Source organism: Lathyrus oleraceus, chromosome 5, assembly GCF_024323335.1.
Source record: "Lathyrus oleraceus cultivar Zhongwan6 chromosome 5, CAAS_Psat_ZW6_1.0, whole genome shotgun sequence".
Classification (NCBI taxonomy): domain Eukaryota; kingdom Viridiplantae; phylum Streptophyta; class Magnoliopsida; order Fabales; family Fabaceae; genus Lathyrus; species Lathyrus oleraceus.
Window position 1 is genome coordinate 145,888,776 of NC_066583.1, and position 20,841 is coordinate 145,909,616.

General features: G+C 34.4%; 4 protein-coding genes across 7 annotated transcripts; 2 read left to right on the forward strand and 2 right to left on the reverse strand.

Annotated features, from left to right (window-relative positions):
- The first annotated feature begins 1,780 nt into the window (after positions 1–1,780).
- On the forward strand, positions 1,781–5,503 carry LOC127078921 (serine/threonine-protein kinase SRK2A). The gene is made up of 9 exons (XM_051019333.1): positions 1,781–2,423; positions 2,689–2,763; positions 2,838–2,939; positions 3,027–3,080; positions 3,167–3,259; positions 3,363–3,455; positions 3,578–3,682; positions 3,779–3,877; positions 4,935–5,503. Exons 1-9 carry the CDS (start codon positions 2,304–2,306, stop codon positions 5,256–5,258), a joined length of 1,065 nt encoding a protein of 354 aa, XP_050875290.1. The 5' UTR covers positions 1,781–2,303; the 3' UTR covers positions 5,259–5,503.
- Positions 5,480–7,313, reverse strand: LOC127079322 (probable glycosyltransferase At3g07620). The gene is made up of 3 exons (XM_051019720.1): positions 7,110–7,313; positions 6,754–6,974; positions 5,480–6,669 (listed from the first exon to the last, which is right to left on the reverse strand). The coding sequence occupies exons 1-3, from the start codon at positions 7,311–7,313 to the stop codon at positions 5,646–5,648; spliced, it is 1,449 nt and encodes a 482-aa protein (XP_050875677.1). The 3' UTR covers positions 5,480–5,645.
- A 3,015-nt stretch (positions 7,314–10,328) lies between these two features.
- LOC127078922 (ferrochelatase-2, chloroplastic) lies at positions 10,329–13,229 on the forward strand. The gene is made up of 9 exons (XM_051019334.1): positions 10,329–10,593; positions 10,668–10,932; positions 11,027–11,272; positions 11,460–11,563; positions 11,650–11,776; positions 12,000–12,152; positions 12,301–12,401; positions 12,525–12,726; positions 12,811–13,229. The coding sequence occupies exons 1-9, from the start codon at positions 10,499–10,501 to the stop codon at positions 13,036–13,038; spliced, it is 1,521 nt and encodes a 506-aa protein (XP_050875291.1). The 5' UTR covers positions 10,329–10,498; the 3' UTR covers positions 13,039–13,229.
- A 3,250-nt stretch (positions 13,230–16,479) lies between these two features.
- LOC127078923 (TOM1-like protein 5) lies at positions 16,480–19,986 on the reverse strand. 4 transcript variants are annotated; one of them, XM_051019337.1, is made up of 11 exons: positions 19,742–19,986; positions 19,272–19,341; positions 19,013–19,132; positions 18,792–18,870; positions 18,608–18,706; positions 18,407–18,520; positions 18,008–18,168; positions 17,788–17,863; positions 17,618–17,703; positions 17,157–17,528; positions 16,480–17,075 (listed from the first exon to the last, which is right to left on the reverse strand). In XM_051019337.1, exons 3-11 carry the CDS (start codon positions 19,111–19,113, stop codon positions 16,724–16,726), a joined length of 1,440 nt encoding a protein of 479 aa, XP_050875294.1. In that variant the 5' UTR covers positions 19,114–19,132; positions 19,272–19,341; positions 19,742–19,986; the 3' UTR covers positions 16,480–16,723. The 4 variants fall into 4 exon arrangements, with proteins under 4 accessions (XP_050875294.1, XP_050875295.1, XP_050875293.1 ...); XM_051019338.1 differs by having other exon boundaries at positions 19,013–19,152; XM_051019336.1 differs by having other exon boundaries at positions 19,013–19,152; positions 19,272–19,371.
- Between the last annotated feature and the right edge of the window lie 855 nt (positions 19,987–20,841).

The following is a 20,841-nucleotide window of genomic DNA, read 5'->3' on the forward strand; positions in this document are numbered from 1 at the left end:
TCTCAACAACATTACTATTACATGCATGGTAGATATATTTTACATACCAGAAACGCGATGAAGAAGTCAAAGAGCTAAATTGTGTGAGTTTGGTCCTTCCTTTTCGCAAGTATCTTTGTGTTCCTCCTTCGTTTTTCCTTCATTTTTCGCTGCTTTGGATATTTACTAAAGCGATATTGATGGATTTTTTTTTCCATGTTTACTGAAGAACTAGGTTAAAGCGATATTGATGGTAAGGAAATGATGTTGAACGAGATGGAGATGAAACAATATGATGGTTCTCTTTGTTAATGCAAATGAAAAACTCGTTAGGGTTTAAATGGTTTCCTAAGCGTTGAATGTGTGTTTCATTTCATAAGGCAATGAAACCTAAATAGACATGACAAGCTAAGTTGTGTTTTTTGAATAAGAATAAAACATTTGACCACGGTTGGATAAACTGACTGTGGTGATATCCCATTAATTTTAATTTAATTTTATCAAAGCACTAATTTTTAATCATTTAATTTTTTTTATAAAAAAAGGGAAAACATATCACCATGGTTAGAATATTCACAATTGCCTTCTTGGATCCACTATTCTTCCAATAGGATAATTTATATTATTAGATTAGACACGGCGTCAATGTTGACTCTATCTTTTTGGATGCTTGTTGATGGTTGTGGCGCGCTAGGAACAAAACGTGTATTGCGAATGAAGTGATATCTTTCTATACTTTGAAACTCATCACAATGAATTATGCTAATCTATTAGCTAAATATTTTCTCATGCATAATTTGTCTCATCCAACAAGAATGATCACATAGAATGCACACAAAGATAGTAATATGATTTTGAATGTCAATAACAGTAGCCTCGATAATCCTGATGTCTCAGGTTTTGGCGGATTATTTTAAAATGCTAATGGTGTTTCGATTCACGATTTTATGGGTGATATTAGTTATTCCAACATCATTCATATTGAGCTGTTTGCGCTATATCTTGGTTTGTGTATGGCTTGAGAACTTTACATCAAAGACCTGGTTTGTTATTCTAACTCCAATTCTGCTAACAAACTTATCTTAGAGTCTGTTAATGTTTAACATCACTATGCTGTGATTCTTCACAACATTAAAGAGTTTCTCTCTATAGAATCACGAGTTCAAATATTTCATACTCTTAGGGAGATGAACGATTATGCTGCCTATCTAACAAAATATTGGACAAATAATGATGCGATGTATCGGTCATTTGTGGAGCCTCTGTTAGAATCATCATTCTCTTAATAATTTATGCTAGTGAAACTTTATTTTCTAGATAATTTTTTTTTCTTTTTCTTTTACCACTGTACTAAAAAAATACTAAATACTAATACTAAAAACAAAAAATAATTAATTACATTTAAATAACTATTAAAAAATTTATTAACGCTATTAAATAATAAGAATACACTAAATTATATATATATATATATATATATATATATATATATATATATATATATATATATATATATATATATGATCGGCTTCTGACAATTGAATTAGTATGAAAAATATATTTATATTTATATTTTTAATATGGTATTTTTGAAAATTTTCTTAATTTTTGAAAATTGAAAATGGTATAATGATGTTATATTAAAATGATAAATTTTTAAAAGGGTTTTATGATTAAAAAGATAGGGTTCAACGTAAATTTATGATTGATGTCTTAACTTGCGTTGTTATGGGACTTGTTGACAATCACAAGATCAGTCAGAGATTCATCTAAAAAAATAATGGTGTAATGTGATTAGATAAATTATTTTCATTATTGTTAGCACCAACTTTTAATGCTCCATAAATAAAAATTCTTCAAAAATCCAATAACAACGAACACTGCCACTTCAATAATCCACACAGACAAACAAAACACAAACACAGTGTTTCAAAAACCTCCGAACCATAAAAAACACACGTAGCCGACAAATATAACCATTCCATTATTCATTCCATTCATCTCTATTCTATTCTATTCCATTCCATTTCATTCCCAATTCCCATCATCATCATCATATCATATCATACCCTCTTTTTTTCTCTCCACTTGTTTTCTTCCGATCCAAACATCGCTTTTTCCTCTCCCCACTCTCTCCTCCCTTCCCTTTTCCCTGTTTTCTACCTTCCTCAAATTGCGAAACAAGCCCCCTGTTTCCGTTAAAGCGACCTTCTTTCGATACCCTTTTCATCCAATTGCATAATCCAATACTATGGTTTTCTGATTCAATTCGATTCCATTCTTTTCAATTTCTTAGGTTGCTGAGTTTTTGGCTTGGTTTTATTATGGATAAGTACGAGGCTGTTAAGGATTTGGGTTCTGGCAATTTTGGGGTTGCTAGGCTTATGAGAGACAAAGTTACAAAGGAACTTGTCGCCATGAAATACATCGAGCGTGGCCACAAGGTTCATGTCTTTTTTTATTTGTTTTTTTTTTTTAATTTCATAATTTATTATTAATTTTACTTTCCTTTCAATTTTTGTTTTGATTTATCACAACCCTTTAATAATTTAGTGATTTTACTTTAGAACTCATAATTTAGCTCTTGAAGCAGAATTGATCAAAGGATTCATTTTAGTTACTGTCTTGTTTTTGATAAATAAATCAAAGTTTTTTTTTAATATCTTTTTTATGTAATTCTGAGGTATTTTTTGTTTCTTTCAATTTCAGATTGATGAGAACGTGGCTAGAGAGATCATGAATCACAGGTCTCTTCGGCATCCGAATATAATTCGATTCAAGGAGGTAGAGATTCACTGCACATGGTGAATTATGAGATCATGTTTCAATAGGATTTTGATTTTGATTTTGATTTGCAGGTGATTTTGACTCCAACACATTTAGCAATAGTTATGGAGTATGCAGCTGGAGGAGAGCTTTTTGAGAGGATATGTAATGCTGGAAGGTTCAGTGAAGATGAGGTTGATTAATTGCTTTACATGTTTCTTTGACAATTTTCACTTTTGTTTCCGTGCCGTGTCTCACTTTTTTTCCCTTCTATGGTTCAGGCCAGGTATTTCTTTCAGCAGCTGATCTCAGGTGTCCATTTCTGTCATACCATGGTAGATTCGTGCTCAAGTTTGAGGTAAATTATTGAACTTTCAGATACTTGTTGTGAGAACTTATGCTTTTAATCTTCTTTTTACAGCAAATATGCCACAGAGATCTGAAGCTAGAGAATACTCTTTTAGATGGAAGTCCTGCACCCCGCTTAAAAATTTGTGACTTTGGTTATTCCAAGGTATTGGAATTCGTATCATCAAGCTTTAAAAGATCTAAATAATAATATTTATGTTATCGTTATAGACTTGTAGTTGTTAGAGTGTTTCTTACTTGCTATGCAGTCATCTTTGCTCCATTCACGTCCCAAATCAACGGTTGGAACACCGGCGTATATAGCACCAGAGGTTCTTTCTAGGAGGGAGTATGATGGAAAGGTAATATTTTGCCTCTCAGATGAGATTGGCTCGTTAAAGTTCCTTGCATCTAATTTATTTGTATGTTGGATCTTTAGCATTGATGACTCTATGTTGTTTTTCGGTTCTGAACATTGTTTTAGATGGCTGATGTATGGTCATGTGGGGTGACACTTTATGTGATGCTGGTCGGAGCATATCCGTTTGAGGACCAGGATGACCCTAAAAATTTTAGGAAAACAATTCAGGTGTGTTTCCTTCCTTTAAATACTTGTTGATTTTCGTAATGTTTCTTAAGTTCTTTTCTTATCATTCTTATCCTTGTTTCCTGTCCTATTCTACAGCGTATAATGGCCATTCAATACAGAATTCCTGATTATGTTCACATATCTCAAGATTGCAGACACCTTATCTCTCGGATATTTGTTGCAAATCCATTGAGGGTATGTTATGTTGCTTAATCATCTAGATTTTTTCGCTATTATTTGCAAAGCGGTTATACTTTCTTGCATTCAAGATCATGAATGCCATGACTCTTCCATGTTAGTTGTATAAATATGCATGTATATATAATATGATTACTTGCCAACCCTCACGAACCATCTGGTCAATTCCTCTTATGTGGATAGATAACTATGAAGCACTGAAACAGGCACGGGCAAGCCAGCAATACCACCCAAGCTTTATCCCACTAAGTAGCGTTGACTACATGAATCAAACAATGTTCTATCAAAAACCATGTTTCTATCCAACTCGTTAGCGCTAAGATCTTTTTTAATAGTTTCTCTTATGATTTTTCTAGGTCTTCCCTTACCTCTAGTTATTTTTTACCCTCCATCTGATCTACTCTTCTTACTAAAAAAGGCTACAGGTCTTCTTTCTACATGCCCAAAACACCTACCTCACATGTGTTGGGATCGCATTAGTGTTGAACACCGGACGAGTTCTGCCAATTGCAGAAAATAACAGTTGTTCAAATTACGATACCTATAGCGCTGTAGCGCCACTATTTGACAACACTTTGTATTCAATCGCACATCGCAAAAAATCAGAAAAAAACTGTACATCACAGAACAATAGTTTGTTTAAATTCCACTAAGATATAGCCGTATAACGCTAAATTGCCGATATAGCCTCTATTCAACAACCAAGTATCGGACCTGCTTTCAATTTAAAGTGTTGGTGCAACATAGATATAGATAGATAGATAAAATTGGTGTGTTTCCATGTATCATGTGTGTCTATGAGAACGTGAATTTGGTCTTCTTTTCTCTTCCTTCTTTCCATATTAACTTTTTGAGCTATAGCATGTAAGTGTGAGGACATTATGTACTTGAGGCATATACAATTTAAATAATTTTTTAATCGAATTATATGCATATTTAGTTATATATCAGAAGATTTCATTACATTTTTATCAATCAAAGTCTTTAGTTTTTGTGACATCAAGGCTTGTTTATGACAACCTAACTCCTAGACCATATTCTTTATTGTTTACAGAGAGTTAATATTAGAGAAATCAAGAGCCACCCATGGTTTTTAAAGAATCTTCCAAGGGAGCTAACAGAATCAGCTCAAGCTATGTACTACCAGAGGGAAAATCCAAGCTTTCACCTACAAAGCGTGGACGATGTGATGAAAATCGTGGGAGAGGCAAGAAACCCGCCTCCAATATCTAGGCCCATCAAAGGTTTTGGCTGGGAAGGCGAAGAAGATGAAGAAGCAGAAGATTTGGAAGCAGAGTTGGAAGAGGAAGTTGAAGAAGATGAGTACGATAAGAGGGTCAAAGAGGTTCATGCAAGTGGAGAATTCCATATCAGTTAAGCACCCAAATCCTTGCATATTTGCTAAAATAATTTTTTAGAAGACACCCTTTATTTTATCTGTTGTGTAAACTAGAAGTCACCTATTTGTGTATATTATTATTATTATGACTCTAGTGATTTTGTATGTGTATCATGATGGACGCCGACCATGAGAACAATGTTAGTCTCATTACATTCTAAATCGCCATGTTTGAGAACAGTAATCTTCTGATTACATGCTAGAATCCATATCAGTTTTCCATATATGTATGTGCTCGCCCGCGTGAGTGTGTTTTATTTGAATCACAATGAGAAAAAGTACTTAGAAAATGAATACATTGTACGTATTCACAGGTGTTAGTAATCACAAGTGTCAGTGTCGTGTGAGTGTCTTGAGGATTTAACATTAGTGATCATCACCACGAATACGGATGTTCAACCTTCTAAGCCAAATAGAATGAATAGTCATATGGAAAATATCGAACCTCTTTGGTGGCTCATTAGGAACAAAATGCCTTTGAACTTGTTTCACTCTCCTCTGCATTTTCAAGTACTGTCTCTGTGAAATTCCCATGAGTATCTTCTTAATATTAGGAATTTCCTTCACATCTATTTGAACCGAAAACGATTTCCAATTCAAAACATCACTAAAAGGCGGAACATAGCTATCAGAAATCAACACAGGCACACATTCTGCAAATATAGCTTCCACAATTCTCGGACTCGCCACCTCATAACCACTAGGACACAAACAAAACTTGCTGCTTCTAAGCTTTGTGTGATAGGATTCTTCGTCAGGAAGTTCATTGAAAACTTGAACATCTTCGTCTTTGTTTTTCCATGTATTGAGGAGTAAGTATCTTATATTACCATGCAAATGACCTGCAAAGAAAGCAAGGATTGTCCTATGAGATATAGGGTACCCTTGTACTACTAGATTTGTGAGATCTCCTGTCTTGAGATTCATTTCAGGGAATGGTACATCTTTTTCTGGTTTGAATCCTTCTGATGTATTAGCATTGCAGAGTACTCTTATTGAATTGTTGAACAAGTTATCGACGTAAGCGGATACAACTGGACCCCAATCATGGCAAGAGAGCATGAAATGATCATGGCCTTGAGATTGATTCCAGAATGGATACTTATGAGATATAATCTGTATATAGTCTTTTACACAAAGACCGATCGAAGTTCGATCATAGGTGCCTTGCACGTAGAGATATTCAATCATCATAACCACACTGAAAGGAAGAAAATACACAGAAGCTTCATTTGGATCATTTGTTCTGTAGTATCTTCCCTTTTCCATTTCGTTTATGAACATTCCTTCTGTTGAGTATATGTTTTTGCTTAAACCATGGTGAAACATTGGCGGCTCTCCTTCTTCGTACACGAAAATCTTGAACACCTTTTCCATCTCTAGGTAACTCCTGTATCAAAATTATACATCAACGAGTTCAACGTAAACTTTTTACACTGTCAATCAATTATAATGGATCGAAAAAAATGTGTACCGATGGAAAGCGTTGGCGTTTCTGTAAATTGAGCCATGAGGAACATATTCTTGATATTGGTGGGTATATGTCAAATTTTGAACTTTGCTAGCTTCTTTGATGGAATACCTTGCTTTAGCCAATTTTGATTCAATTTTTTCCAAATTGCTGTATTTATGGTCTCTAAGGTTCTCTTTCTTTGTGACTTTATGCTTAAAGTTTGTGTCAAGCTTTTCATCATCCTAGAGAATAAAAACCCACCATCAAGAAAAAGAAAAGAGAGAAATTTTCAAAGAAAATAAATAAAGGTGAGAGAAAGTGTGGTATGATTGTTAAAGGAAAAAAAGTTGATAAATGTAAAAGTTTATTGTGCTTACATGAGAACCATATGAAGCAAAGGTTTGTAATGGAAATGAACTGGATGATGATGGAGCTTCTTCATCTTCATGTTTTGAAACAAGAAATGATGAGAAATGTGGAGAATGAGTCCAACAAGAAACATGAATTAGTGTAGTAAATGCTAGTGTGAAGAAGAGAGGCAAAACTTGAGAAGAGAAACACTTGTTAGAAGAAGCTTTCATCTTAATTTGCACAATCTTGAATTATTATACTATGTTGAATCAAGTGATGAAGAATTGAAATGGGGGTGTAGGAAGCATTTTGAAAATTATGAGGCATGATTATATTTATACATGTGTCATAGGACCAAAAATTTGTTGAAAGCAATATAAAAATGTATAAATAATCGAATTGAAAACGATATAAAGTTGTTGAAAACATGATTCTATTTGCCCATGTAATACATGAAACACATGTATTAATATTTGATTTTCTTACCAATCATAGCGTCCTTAAATAGTGAGTAAAATGTAATAACAGCAAAATATTTTGGTTAGCTCAAAACGATAATTAATAGGATTAAGGGTTTTCAACTCGAAATAAGTAGTATCTAAAATACCTAACTTTGAAAATGATCAAATGATATTGATTCTATAAAAATGTCAATTAAGTGTCTCTTTTTTGTATCAGTATATTCAAATATTACATCCCCTTTTCAACGTGTTCTTTAAGGAAAATTTGTCTAATCTCAATATTTTTAGTTGAGAGTGCTGGAAATGATTTTTAACAAGTTTTATAGCACTAGTATTATCTCATTAAATTGATATCCGATTGAGTTTTAAATCAAAATTGAGTAATTAATGTTTTAACTAAAGAATGTGCGCTTAAAAACTTCAAACTACTAAGATTACATATTCAATCCACGATGGAGACAAACCAACATTATTTTTCTTTTTATTATGTCACAAGATCAAATAATTATTGAATAAGTGGTAGATATCACTAGTGTTCTTCGTATATGATTTTCTCCCTGAAAATTGGAGTTAGAATATCATGTTAAACTACAAGTGCCACCCTTGGGAAACCACAAACCATATCTACCATTCAAATATCTCAAAATATATTTTGTTTTAAAATTTTAAGGCGATATTTCTTAGGACACAAATATAACGATCCAATCATACCTCTATATTTTGTACCTCAATTTCAATGTTTGATTCATCTTTGTCTATCATCACATTTGAGGTCATTGATGTTGAGATGGATTTGTTGTCTTGTATATCAAAATTCTTTAAGAGTTCCTTGGTGTAATTTGTCTAGCTTATAAATGGCCATTTCTCGATTTGCTTGACCTAGAGAGTAAAAAAGTATGTGATCTCACCCATGAAGGACATCTTGAACTCACCCTACATCAAATTAGAAAAATCGCTATAGTGAGATTTATTAGTAGACCCAAATATAATAACATAAACATATTTGAAATAATAGTAAGTGTTTTCCTTTATGTTTAATAAATAAAGTGGTATCTACTTTCCCTTAAGTAAACTCATTCTCTATTAAGAATTTGCTTGGTCTCTCATACCAATATTGAGATTCTTGTTTGAGTTTATATAACATTTTATTGAGTTTGAAAAGTCGAGATGTTTGTTGTCTTCGAAGTCCATAGGCTAAGACACGTAGACCTCGTCATTTATGAAGTTGTTAAAGGATGCAGACTTACGTACATTTGAAAAGGCTTAAAATCTATGAAATAAATGAAGATTAATTGCCTTGAGGCAAGCTACGAGAGCATATGTCTCATTGTAGTCAACACACTCTTCTTGATTGTGTCCTTTTTCCACTGGGTGTACCTTATTTTGTGCAATAATTTCATTCGCGTCCAAGTTTGTTCCTATAATCGAGTGGTTTTTAAGACGCATAACTAAGTGTCATGCGTCATTTCATTTAAATTGGTTGACCTCTTCTTACATAGCAAAAAGCCAGCCTTCGTCGATCGTAGCTTCTCATATGGTCTTAGGTTTTAAATGATAGATAAAAACGAAATAATTATATAAATTATTTAGCAAGGATGATCCAACATTCGCCGATTCATCCAAGTATGAATGGTTCATAGCTCTGGATAGAATCAAATTAGGTTAAATTATGATCTAATTCACTCGATGTGCCTATAAGGCATTTCCATGAAGACCATCAGATGAAAGAGCTTACATGGTCTTCTAATATATGTCCCTAGAGATAGTTGTCCCATATACAGTTCTAGGGCATCTAAATCTTAAATCACTACCATAAAATCTAATAGACGATTGAGACTCTGATACACCATTTTAAAATATAAACTCCACACTCATAACCTCCACAAGTTTGATTTTTAGAGTGTTTATATGTATATTCCCTACTTATAAGGTTGAAGATAAGCTATCAACATCAAGTGCTCATTAATGTTCATATCTCGAGGTCTGACTGAATCACTATGTTATAGGTATTAAGTTTTACCGTGGTTTAGTGATGACTAATCTTCATTAAAGAACTTATAAGACACACAAGATGGATTCCCCTTTTCCATGTAAAATTTCTCTATAGAGTGAAGTTAACAGATAAAAATTCTTATCATTTACTTAAAATATAAGTAGTTTTAAGTGCAGTATAACAATAACTAATCTTTTGTCAAAAAATTTATAAGGCACTGGTTCTTCTCTCCTGCCTAAATTTTCTCTGTATAAAGATCAAGCTCCTAACTATTTACTTAAAAGAGATAAATCTCTTACCACTTAAATCAATTAATTATTAATGTTAGAAACACTTTCTAACAGGTGAGAATTTTATTCTAACTTCAATTTAAACTTCTTTTCTTTCAAAATTAACGTATCTACAAATATTAAAATCAGGTATAAACCAATGTATATATTTATTTCAAATTAAATAGAAAATTCTTTTTTATCCTACAGTAAATAATCTATTTATTTTACATAAACTAAAGAAATTCTATAAATAACAGAAAAATCTCATTTAATCAAATTAACATCAATTTATTCATTGATTAATATATAATTTCTTGAACAGATAGATACTTTTCATTTTCATAAATATAAAACATGAAATACTAAGAGTGACATGCATATGATTATTTAAAAAAATTTAAAAATTTTAAAAAGTACTATTTTTTTTTTGTGAAGATATTTTAATTTGCAATGGATGATTGATTATAGGCGTGGGTAACACCACCTACCCAACGGCTAACGTTTCGTCTCTCTATACCATAAAGTCCAAAACCATAGGGAAAAAGAAAAACAACAGCTCATAGCACTCGCCACACACGTGCTAACTCTCATTCTCCTCCATACTAATTGCACTAAACTTATCACTTTCGCTTCTTTTTTTTATGCATTGCTGCTGCTTCTGCTTCTGCTTATTTATCAATTATTAAGCTATGAACTTTCCAAATCCAACTCATGCCACGTCATCACCTTCTACTTCTTCCTCCTACACACTCACTCATGCTTCTCCTCATTTCAAGCGCCCTCTGTAAGTCTCCCATTTTTATGCTTTCTATTAGTTAATCAAATATTTCAAAGCTTATTTTAATTTTACTTTCACAGGTTGTTGCCGCAGGCAATCTGTACCTCACAAAAAAAGTCATTCTGCTCCGGAGTCCATGCAGAGGCTTATGTTAACTCTAATCCTATGAAAAGTTACATAAAACCCGTGTTCTCGGTGGAAGCTTTAGTAACTGGAACAGCTCAAGATGTTTCTGATACAACTCTTAATGGTGATGACAAGATTGGAGTGTTGTTGCTAAACCTTGGAGGTCCAGAGACTCTAGAAGATGTGCAACCTTTTTTATTTAACCTTTTTGCAGACCCTGTAATACTCTAGCTTTTGCGTACTCTACATTAACCTAAGACTGTCATTTTTGTTGTTGTTTGATATGAGTTGTGTTTTATGTAAAATCCGGCAGGATATTATACGATTGCCGAGGATGTTTAGTTTGCTTCAAAAGCCATTGGCCCAGTTTGTATCTGTTCTAAGGGCTCCAAAGAGCAGAGAGGGCTATGCTTCAATTGGCGGCGGTTCTCCACTTCGACGTATAACTGATGCACAGGCGGAAGATTTGAAGAAATCTCTTTCGGCAAAGAATGTCCCCGCCGAAGTGTATGTTGGTATGCGTTACTGGCATCCATTCACCGAGGAAGCTATTGAACAGGTAGTTGACGATCTCATTCTTAGTTCATTGTGCAAATGAGTTAAAAAATCTCACTGTAATTTCTGTGTAATCTAAAAGAAAGGTAGGAAAATATTCTAAAATGAATCGAAGAAATCAAGAATACTAATCAGATCTAATTGCTCAAGCCTGATTATAGTTTAACTTCCTTTTGAAACATATTGTGTAGATTAAAAAAGATGGAATTACAAAGCTGGTCGTTCTCCCACTTTATCCACAATTTTCAATATCAACCAGTGGCTCGAGCTTACGTCTACTGGAGAGCATATTCCGGTGATTACTATCACCATGTTTATTATTCTTCAAATATATAAACTATCTAACTTCATGTTATGTTGTGTTATGAATTGGTTGTGTAGAGAGGATGAGTATCTAGTCAACATGGAGCACACGGTGTTACCTTCATGGTATCAACGTGAAGGATACATAAAGGCCATGTCAAATTTAATCGAAAAAGAGCTGAAGAGTTTTGACTGCCCTAAGGAGGTAGACTAAGACTACTTTTTTTCTTTTGTAGTTTCAACGACTTCATAGGAAACTATGAAACGCTCTTTAAGGCCAAAAAAAGTTTTTGTTGAGATTGTTCAGTTAACGATTTTGGTTATTCCTCTTGGTCATTTTTATTTGGCAATGCTGAGAAGTTTTCTGAAATTGAGTTACAATTTTTCTTTGTCGCTGTGTATGCATTAAGTCCGACTAATTTGTGTAGGTCATGATATTCTTTAGTGCGCACGGGGTTCCTCTTGCTTATGTGGAAGAAGCCGGTGATCCATACAAAGCAGAAATGGAGGAGTGTGTGGATTTGATCATGGAAGAGCTTGAGACAAGAAAGATAACAAATGCTTACACCCTTGCCTATCAGGTACCGTCTTTTTGTCTTTTTCATCTATTTGATTCTGCTGTTACATACGTTCTAGTATATTATCCTTGCTGAGGTTTTCCATTAGGCAATAATTTCTAAACAGATCATGAAGTTTTCTAGTAATCGAGTATAGTAATTCTTCTTGCAGAGTAGAGTTGGACCTGTGGAATGGTTAAAACCATATACAGACGTGATGATAGTTGAACTTGGAAAAAAGGGAGTGAAAAGTCTGTTGGCTGTTCCAATTAGGTAAGTATTTACTCCTATTACGATTTATTTCTTTATCTTTCTCGCCCTTTTCTCAGACAAGCACAAAGAGTAAGCGACTAGCATTTTATTTTGTTAACTTGTGCGGTTTTTATTCACTCACAGCTTTGTCAGTGAACATATTGAAACTCTAGAAGAAATTGATGTTGAATACAAAGAATTGGCTCTAGAATCTGGTATAGAAAAATGGGGCCGTGTTCCTGCTCTAGGATGTGAACCTTCCTTCATTTCTGATTTGGCAGATGCCGTGATTGAAAGTCTCCCATATGTTGGTGCCATGGCAGTTTCAAACGTCAATGCTCGACAGGTATAATTGTGTTTAATTATCTTTTTAATCTCTGGAATCTGGCATCTTATGATGGTCTAATTGAAAGTATGGATTCTTTGACAGTCTTTGGTTCCGCTCGGCAGCGTAGAGGAGTTATTGGCAACATATGACTCGCAACACAGGGAGTTGCCATCACCGGTGATAGTGTGGCAATGGGGTTTGACAAAAAGTGCTGAAACTTGGAATGGAAGAGTAGCCATGCTAGCTGTGCTGCTGCTTTTGTTTTTTGAAGTCACTACACCTGATAGTGTTTTTCACCAGTGGGGAATATTAATGTCCTCTCTTAGGTGAATCAATCTCAACAATGTTCTTAAAGAGAGTGGAGTTCATAGTTTGAGTTCAATTTTGATCATTCTGTGTATAGTTTTTAACACTACCATCAAGTCATGCTCTTTTCTTTTACGCTATTGATGGTGTTGTTATATCACTTGATCCATTTAATAAATCCTACTTAGTGGGAAGAAGTTCTTGTTGTTTTTTTATAGTCAAGCTCATTCTATATCATAGTGGAAAATAACATGACAGGGTTAACGTTAATGTTCTAGTTTGTAGGAGTTATTTTCTATGTTGTTAATAAATTGCCTAGTCTGTAGGAAGCCCTATTTTTTATGCCAGTGGAGATTGTTTGTTTTGTGATTTTGTTATGTAAGACTTTTAAATAGCCACTTTCTCAATTGGAATAAATAAGCTTTTTAGTTTAATATTTGGCATCAGAGCTCAACGATTAGGGCCTGATAGAAAGCTTCATCAAAGAGTGAAACATTGAGTGAGAGGAATATTATCGGTACAAAAGAGCAGAGATGGCTGAGAGTAGTAGTACCAATGGGAAGTTTGTGCAATTGGCGATTCCAAAATTCGATGGGTACTATGGGCATTGGGCAAAATTGATGGAGAATTTTCTTCGTGCAAAGGAATATTGGACCCTTATTGAGAAGGGAATCAACATGGTTCCAGAAGGCATTTAAGCGACAGAAGCATAAATTGCCTAATATATAGGAAACCCTATTTTTTAGGCTAGTGGAGATTGTTTTGTAATTCTGTTATGTAAGGATTTTAAATAGCCACCTTCTTAATTGGAATAAATAAACTTTTCAGTTTAACATACAGTATATCAAAATAAAATCCATATAGTTTGTTTGCAGACATGCATAACATTAGCAACATATGCTAATTTTTAATTTTCATACAAAAATACATCCAAAGTACAAATGAGTATCTCCGGACTGTGTTCTTCGGACACAATATTTGGATGGTGTTATTCGGACACACCCTTGATAATAATTGTGAAACTACTTTTTCTCTCCATTCAATAACTTTTGAAAATGAAAGTCTTTGTGAGAACTATCAACAATTAGTCAAAATCTTTCTATTCACATTCTTACCCATTCAAACTAAATTTGTTAACAATTCCGGACATTCATTTCATCGGATTGTGCCATTTGAAGAATATTCGATAAGTTTAACAACTTCACATCTTCACATTACTTCTTGTAATTATGATGCATTCATTTTCTGTCTAGTTTGAAATTAAAGTACATTATATCCAATCTAATGCCCAATTTGCTTATATCAAATCTAATGCCCAATTTGCTGTTGTTTTTTTTAGTTTTGATTTTGTTAAATTTGGGGGTTAGGATTTTGTCTGAGTTTGTTCTTTGGTTCAAAATTGTTTGGATAACACTCCTCACAGACTCCATTTGGATAACGATATACAAACATTATATATTTACATATATTTCCAATGTGTTTAGATTATCCAATGTATTTTGTGTCGAGTTTCAATAATTTTGACATGTTTAGTTATTTTAACCACATGTCTTGTGTGATTATAAAAAAGTGGCTGATGAACAAGAGAGGTAAATGTACCGTCGATTATCACAACATGCTTTAGTATGTAGAGAGAAAGCAAAATCATCGAGGGTTAAAAGTACACATTGTGAAGTAGAGCAATCATCTAGCATTGCTCCTTCATTGTCGTCACATAATCATGGATCACTGACTTATGGCACACCTTGGGCCTGTGCACCTGCTACTGTCTCACATGCTCCCGTCGAACTTATTCCTGCCGCACATGAGGGATTTCATGGAGGCCTAAAGGATATGTCACTACTTCCATTATATGCATGTCATGTCGCTTTGCTCATGTATGAGACGTATAAAACAAATATTTATTTATGATTTTAAATATCTTATTTATGATAGTTATATTGACATTAATCATCTCACATTGATGTATTAACCTTTTCGGTATCATGAGACAATAAAGTGTATTAATCATGCTAGAAAGATAACACAACAACAACAATCAAATGAACAATGGTTTTAGGATGTAATAGAAGCATCCGTGCTGAAGGATGTTTGGAGGACTGAATTTGGTTTCATTGACCATGGTATTATGTCTACTTTTGTAGTGAGATGGAACTTAAAGACGTCGTCATTTCATCTTCCCATTGGTGAGATGGGAAGACGAATCTGGACGATGTATTGTGCATCCTGCATCTTTCTATCACAGGCTGATTGTTGGATCATAATCCAATTCAGAGAGTCGATGCATTAGACCTAATGGTTACACACTAAGGAGTTGATTCGGGTAAGGTCTAAGAGGCGACTTGAGGAGCACATACAAGATTTTCATTTCAAAAGACTAATTATGAAGACCATTTGACTACCACTATTAATCATGCTGGTGATCATGCTCAGGTTGTTATTCGTAGACAATGTGCTTTGAGCAATTTTTTACTGAGTACAACGAAGAGTTTCCACGTGCGTGCATGATTAGCCCACACATAGGGAATTTAACAATTGATCTGTACATACATGTTAGTGACCATATTATGTGGATTATATATGTTTCACACTATATAGTTATCACCACTAGAGACATCCTTTAAAAGAGATCTACCGGTACTCTAGATGTTTGACTTATAGGTCTCGACTTAAGTACCAAAATCTATCTAGGCAAGTATTCACGAAGTTTTGGTATCTGTAACGTATACCCAGGGACCCCATATTGGCTGCTCATCCAACAGTTTGTTATAGAGATATTGGTGACATACTTGCGAAGTGCCATGGAAATTTTGTACCAGAGGATATATGCAGTGTGTCAGCTTCTAATCCATGTAGTATGATATACGGTTACATCCAATGGTATTATAGGATTTCCCATCCATACCTAACACTAATGCCACATGAAGATCTCCCGTTTTATGTGTTAAAAATATGTGACTTGTGTATGATTGTCCTACTAAAAATACAATGAGGATAACTCTATTTATGATGGTGACATCGAGAGGACTTAGGTGCTCTAAATATGTAAATAATAATTGTCCTTCCCAATCCTCGGGTTTGGAATATTTATAGGCCTAGCTTATGGACCAAGTTGATGGGTGAAGAATCGGTTCCCTCCCAACTACTTGTCTATAGCGTAGGGATAAAAAAGACAGTTTTCCCCTACTAATAGGAACTAGAGAACCAACTCTCCGCATCACTATTCCAAAATCTAATTTGGTAGCTTATATACAAACCCATTTAAACATACGACCATGTTTAGTAAACTCCTGTTTAGTGGGAAAAAAATTTCAACATCGGATTAAGGATCTTTCAGTACACCATCCTCTAATACATTGGTTTATTGACAGCATCCAAGTACATCATTTTTTGCACACCTTGTATTTATAATTCATTTAGTCCTCAATAGTTTATTGTCAAAGGAAAATATGTAGTTAGTAGAAATTAGAGAAAAAAATATACTCCATTTATACCACACTATCACCTGAAATTTTAAAACATCAGGTCACATCATATGATTTAGAAAACTTTATAATTACAAGTATTTCAAGAACTGGAGACATGTCTTTCCTTCTTTTTTCCAGGCAACAAAACTACAACAGAAACCACAAACTTCTCACAACTTACAAATTCGAACTCCAAATTTAGAATGAAAAAAAAATTAAAAGAGGTTTTTCTGTTAAAGATCTTAGTCTCTAAAATCAAAGCTTCCACTGCGAGAGCTGCTGCCATTGCGACTATGTAAAGAGAGACCTCTCATGTGGCCAGATAGATTAGAAGCATCCTTGTTTTCCTGAAAAAATTTCTCCCTCTCAATGTGTTTTGCAGGTGGTGGTGGAATCGCCACGTGAGGAAGCGGAAGCTCATCGTTATGTTTTGGACGTGGTGGAGGAGCAGGATTGTAAGCTTCTCGAGATGGTTCTGAGGACAGTGGTCGTATTAAGGGACGGTTGAGTCTCTCCCCGTTCATACGCATGCGAGAGATGTCGGTTTCGGTTTCTTCGTCTTCAGGTCTTGCACAAGCCTTTCCTTTGCGTAATCTGCAAGACATTAGTTATGACGAGAGATGGATTGATATCCAAAATACTATGAATTGAGTTCCAAGATCGAGATAGGTATACCTTCTTACTAACTGTTCAGGCTCTTCTTCCTCCTCTGATTCTTCGAGGTCGAAATGAGTAGCAACAGTTGCTGTAGCTCTGCCGGATACAACATCATCGCGTTTTGGAAGAACTTTTGGAAGTTGTTCATTAGCATTTGTCGTAGTTCTGCCAGAAACAAGGTCACCGCGTCTTGGAAGAACTTTTGGAAACTGTTCATTAGAAGTTGTTGTAGCTCGTCCAGATACAACGTTATCGTGTCTTGGAAGATCTTTTGGAATCTGTTCATTTGCAGTTGTTGTAGTGCTGCCAGAAACAAGGTCCTCATGTCTTGCAAGAACTTTCTGAAGCTGTTCGTTTAGTTCAATTGCTCGAGAAACTGTCCTCTCATCTCTACGAATGAAGAATGAAAAATGAAAAAATTAGTTTAAGTTACAAATTAACCGTGTGAGAAACAATGAATACCGTAAAAGCAGTCTTACCGAGAAGCCATCACAAGATGCATTACCCTTTGCTTCTGAAATGAACATTGTTCTACAAGATCAAGTGTGAATTCATCACTTGCTCCCTAGGAAACAAAGAGAAAGTTTTTCAGCAAAAGCTAGAATCAAATTGTTTTTACAGATTCTATAACTAAAACCTCAGGAGTCACCTGAGGATGTTGAGCATCAACAGCATCAAGGACTTCCTTCAAAACTTCCAATGCATTACCAGCCTTTTGAATAATGCTGCAAAAGACGGTTGCAATATACAAGCAGATCAAAATGAAGATACAGACAGCTATTTTTAGAACAAGTCCATCCAAAAAAACTATAGTGGTTTCTAAAGATCATGTCAATCACAAGTAAACTAAACTCGAAAACATGAGTCACCTAGATTCAGGAACTGTTTTGGACTCTGCTTGTGGTACAGCCGCTTCATGTCTAGGTGAAGCCTGCTCCCTGTTTGGTATACTACCAGTCCTACTAGGTTGTGAACTAGCGTGATTTGATTCGACCACTTGAGCACTTTGAGGAAACTGCACTCCGGCATTCTGTAAAAGGTATAAAATCAAAGGTCGTAACTATTGGCATTCAAATGCGTATAATGACTTTTGTTTGTGTTCCCTCGAGCAACTACTTGTTCTTATATTTTTGGTAACAAATATGTTAGTAGCGAACTGTGAACCAGGTGGCTATGGTTACCACGTGTATCCTTCTCAAGTATGAACATTAAAACACTCATCCTACCAGTATGCAATTCAAGAGTTTGTGTCGCGTAGTTGTACCTACCACCAAATCATAATATGCATGATAATACTGAGGAAATTTTCCAGAAGCACCACCAAGGGATGATTGCGTGGCATCTAGTAGGAGAAATATCCTCTCTCTCACAGGCAAATCAGACTGCAATGAAGAAACTAAGAAAGTAAGAAATCAAGTAAAGTAAAAACTGGTCAAGCTAAACAAGTATCAGTGGAGAAGAAAACTCGCCTTTTTCTTCACGATTTTCACAAGAATAGGAATAACTCCGATATCAATCACCTGCTCATGAATATGCTCTCCAGTATTGTTCATCAACATTTCCAGCAACTAGAAAATCAACAGATCATGGAACATGAAAACAAGCATGTAATGTTCAACATCTCTAGCTTTACAAGAAAGTCATTATACTCACCGTGACAGCATAAAGTTGAGTGTTTGGGTGTTTGCTTCCGAGTTTCTTCTTGATAACTTTAACAACATCTCTAGCTTGCCTTCATATTCAAAAGAAATGATGGTTAAAAACAGTAACCACGAGGATTATCCTAATATACAATCGACATCAACAATGTATTACAACATTGACCCGATCAGAAAGGAACATAACCGATTAAGCAGATGAGAGATTTGTCGTACCTTTTATCACGTGCAACCAACTCACATATTTCAATATTTTTCGTCCAATCCGTTTCAGACAATTTGTCGCTTGTTGCAGCGTTAACTAACTCAGCTGCCATCTTTTTTCAAGATAAAGATCTAAAATATGGAGCAAAGATCTGGATTTCATATCTCACAAGACAATAACTATTGTAAAATATATGCACGGAAGTTTGAAACGATCTTCGAATCAATTTATGCAATATTTCACACTACAATTGGTAACTTAAAAATATACCTTCCAATAAACTGATCTCAGTTGGTAGCGAAAAATGACATGAAAGTGAAATTCTAGTAAAAATCTAATCCTGAAGAAGAACAGAATGTCAGAAACTACCCTGCAACACAGAAATTTAGCATATCACTCAACTTCAGTATCATTGCAAAGCAATTATTGCAGAAAACTAAGCAAAAAGCATCGGAAGTTAAAATCACTGTTCATTAATTACACATTGGTCAGTATTTTCTTTCATCGTAAGCAAGGACTAAGTAATAGGTACATATATCATAATTAACCTCAAAAAAATTAGTAATTGCTTCAACAGTTAAACTAAATCATGATTTCAGTTACACTCAGATCTAAATTAAGAGCCATCAACAAAACCCATACAAGTAACTAGCTACAAAATACATAATTAAATTTGAAGAAAAAACAAAAACAAATGTTGGTGAGATTGATCTTGATGGCAAAGAGAGAGTGAGGATTACCTGTGAAGAAGGAAAGAGATAAAGAGAGAGTGAAAGTTTGAGCATTTGATTTGATGAATGAAAGATGAAATGTGATTTGTGTTGGTTGTTGAGGTTAAACCTTTTTGGGTATTCGATTATGATGATGATGAAGTATTGAAATGGACAAGTATGTAATTTGAGGTCTGTGTGGACTAGTGTTTACTTGTTGAGAAAAACAACAAGAGAAGAAAAGAAAATATACGAGGTGGTGTTTACGTGTGTGTTACTGTTGTTGGTTGTGAAATTAATAAATAAAGAAATAATAATAAAATAAAATAAAGATTTAATGAATTGAAAATGGTAAGAAAAAGAATCTAAGGATGGCTGTTACGGTTTCCTTATTTGAAGAGAAAACATGACACCGCCACGACTGCTGTCTTTTGTCTCAAAAGTTAAAGCTTAGTTTTCTTGGGCAATTTACATTATTACCCTGGAGATGTTAAAGATATTTTTTTTTTTACTTTCTTCGGTGACACGTGTTCTTTATTTTATGTTGTGTATTTTGATATATATATGGGTGATTTAAAATTGGGTAAAGTAAAAGGGTGGGTGAAGTGTTAAAAGGGAGAAAATAGTGATTCCATCCATGTGAAGAAAAGGGAGGGGTGCTGATTGGGACAAGGAAGGATCCAACACTGGACATCATTGTGCTTCGCTGGACTCGGACTTCGCTCCTTGGTTGTCGACGTGTGTGTAATACCCATATTATATATATATATATATATATATATATATATATATATATATATATATATATATATATATTTAAAAAATTGTTGGTTACTAGGAGATCTATCACTTTTTTGTACTTATGAATAAGTGCAAAATCTATGATGAAGACAACAGAGTCCGATCTGTTCATTACAAGAGTATTAGTGAAAAGAAAGGGATTGGACAGTTTCAAAGTTGTATGTGACTATTGATGACAAGGGGAAACAAAAAGCTACATTTGAGAATAAGGTAAGTGGGGGAGGAGCTCCTGCTTCGGTCTAGTGTTATATGTATGGTGTGATAGATCATGATGCCAATGAGTGCTCCAGTGCGGAAAAGAAGTGTTACAACTGTGGGAAGACAAAGCA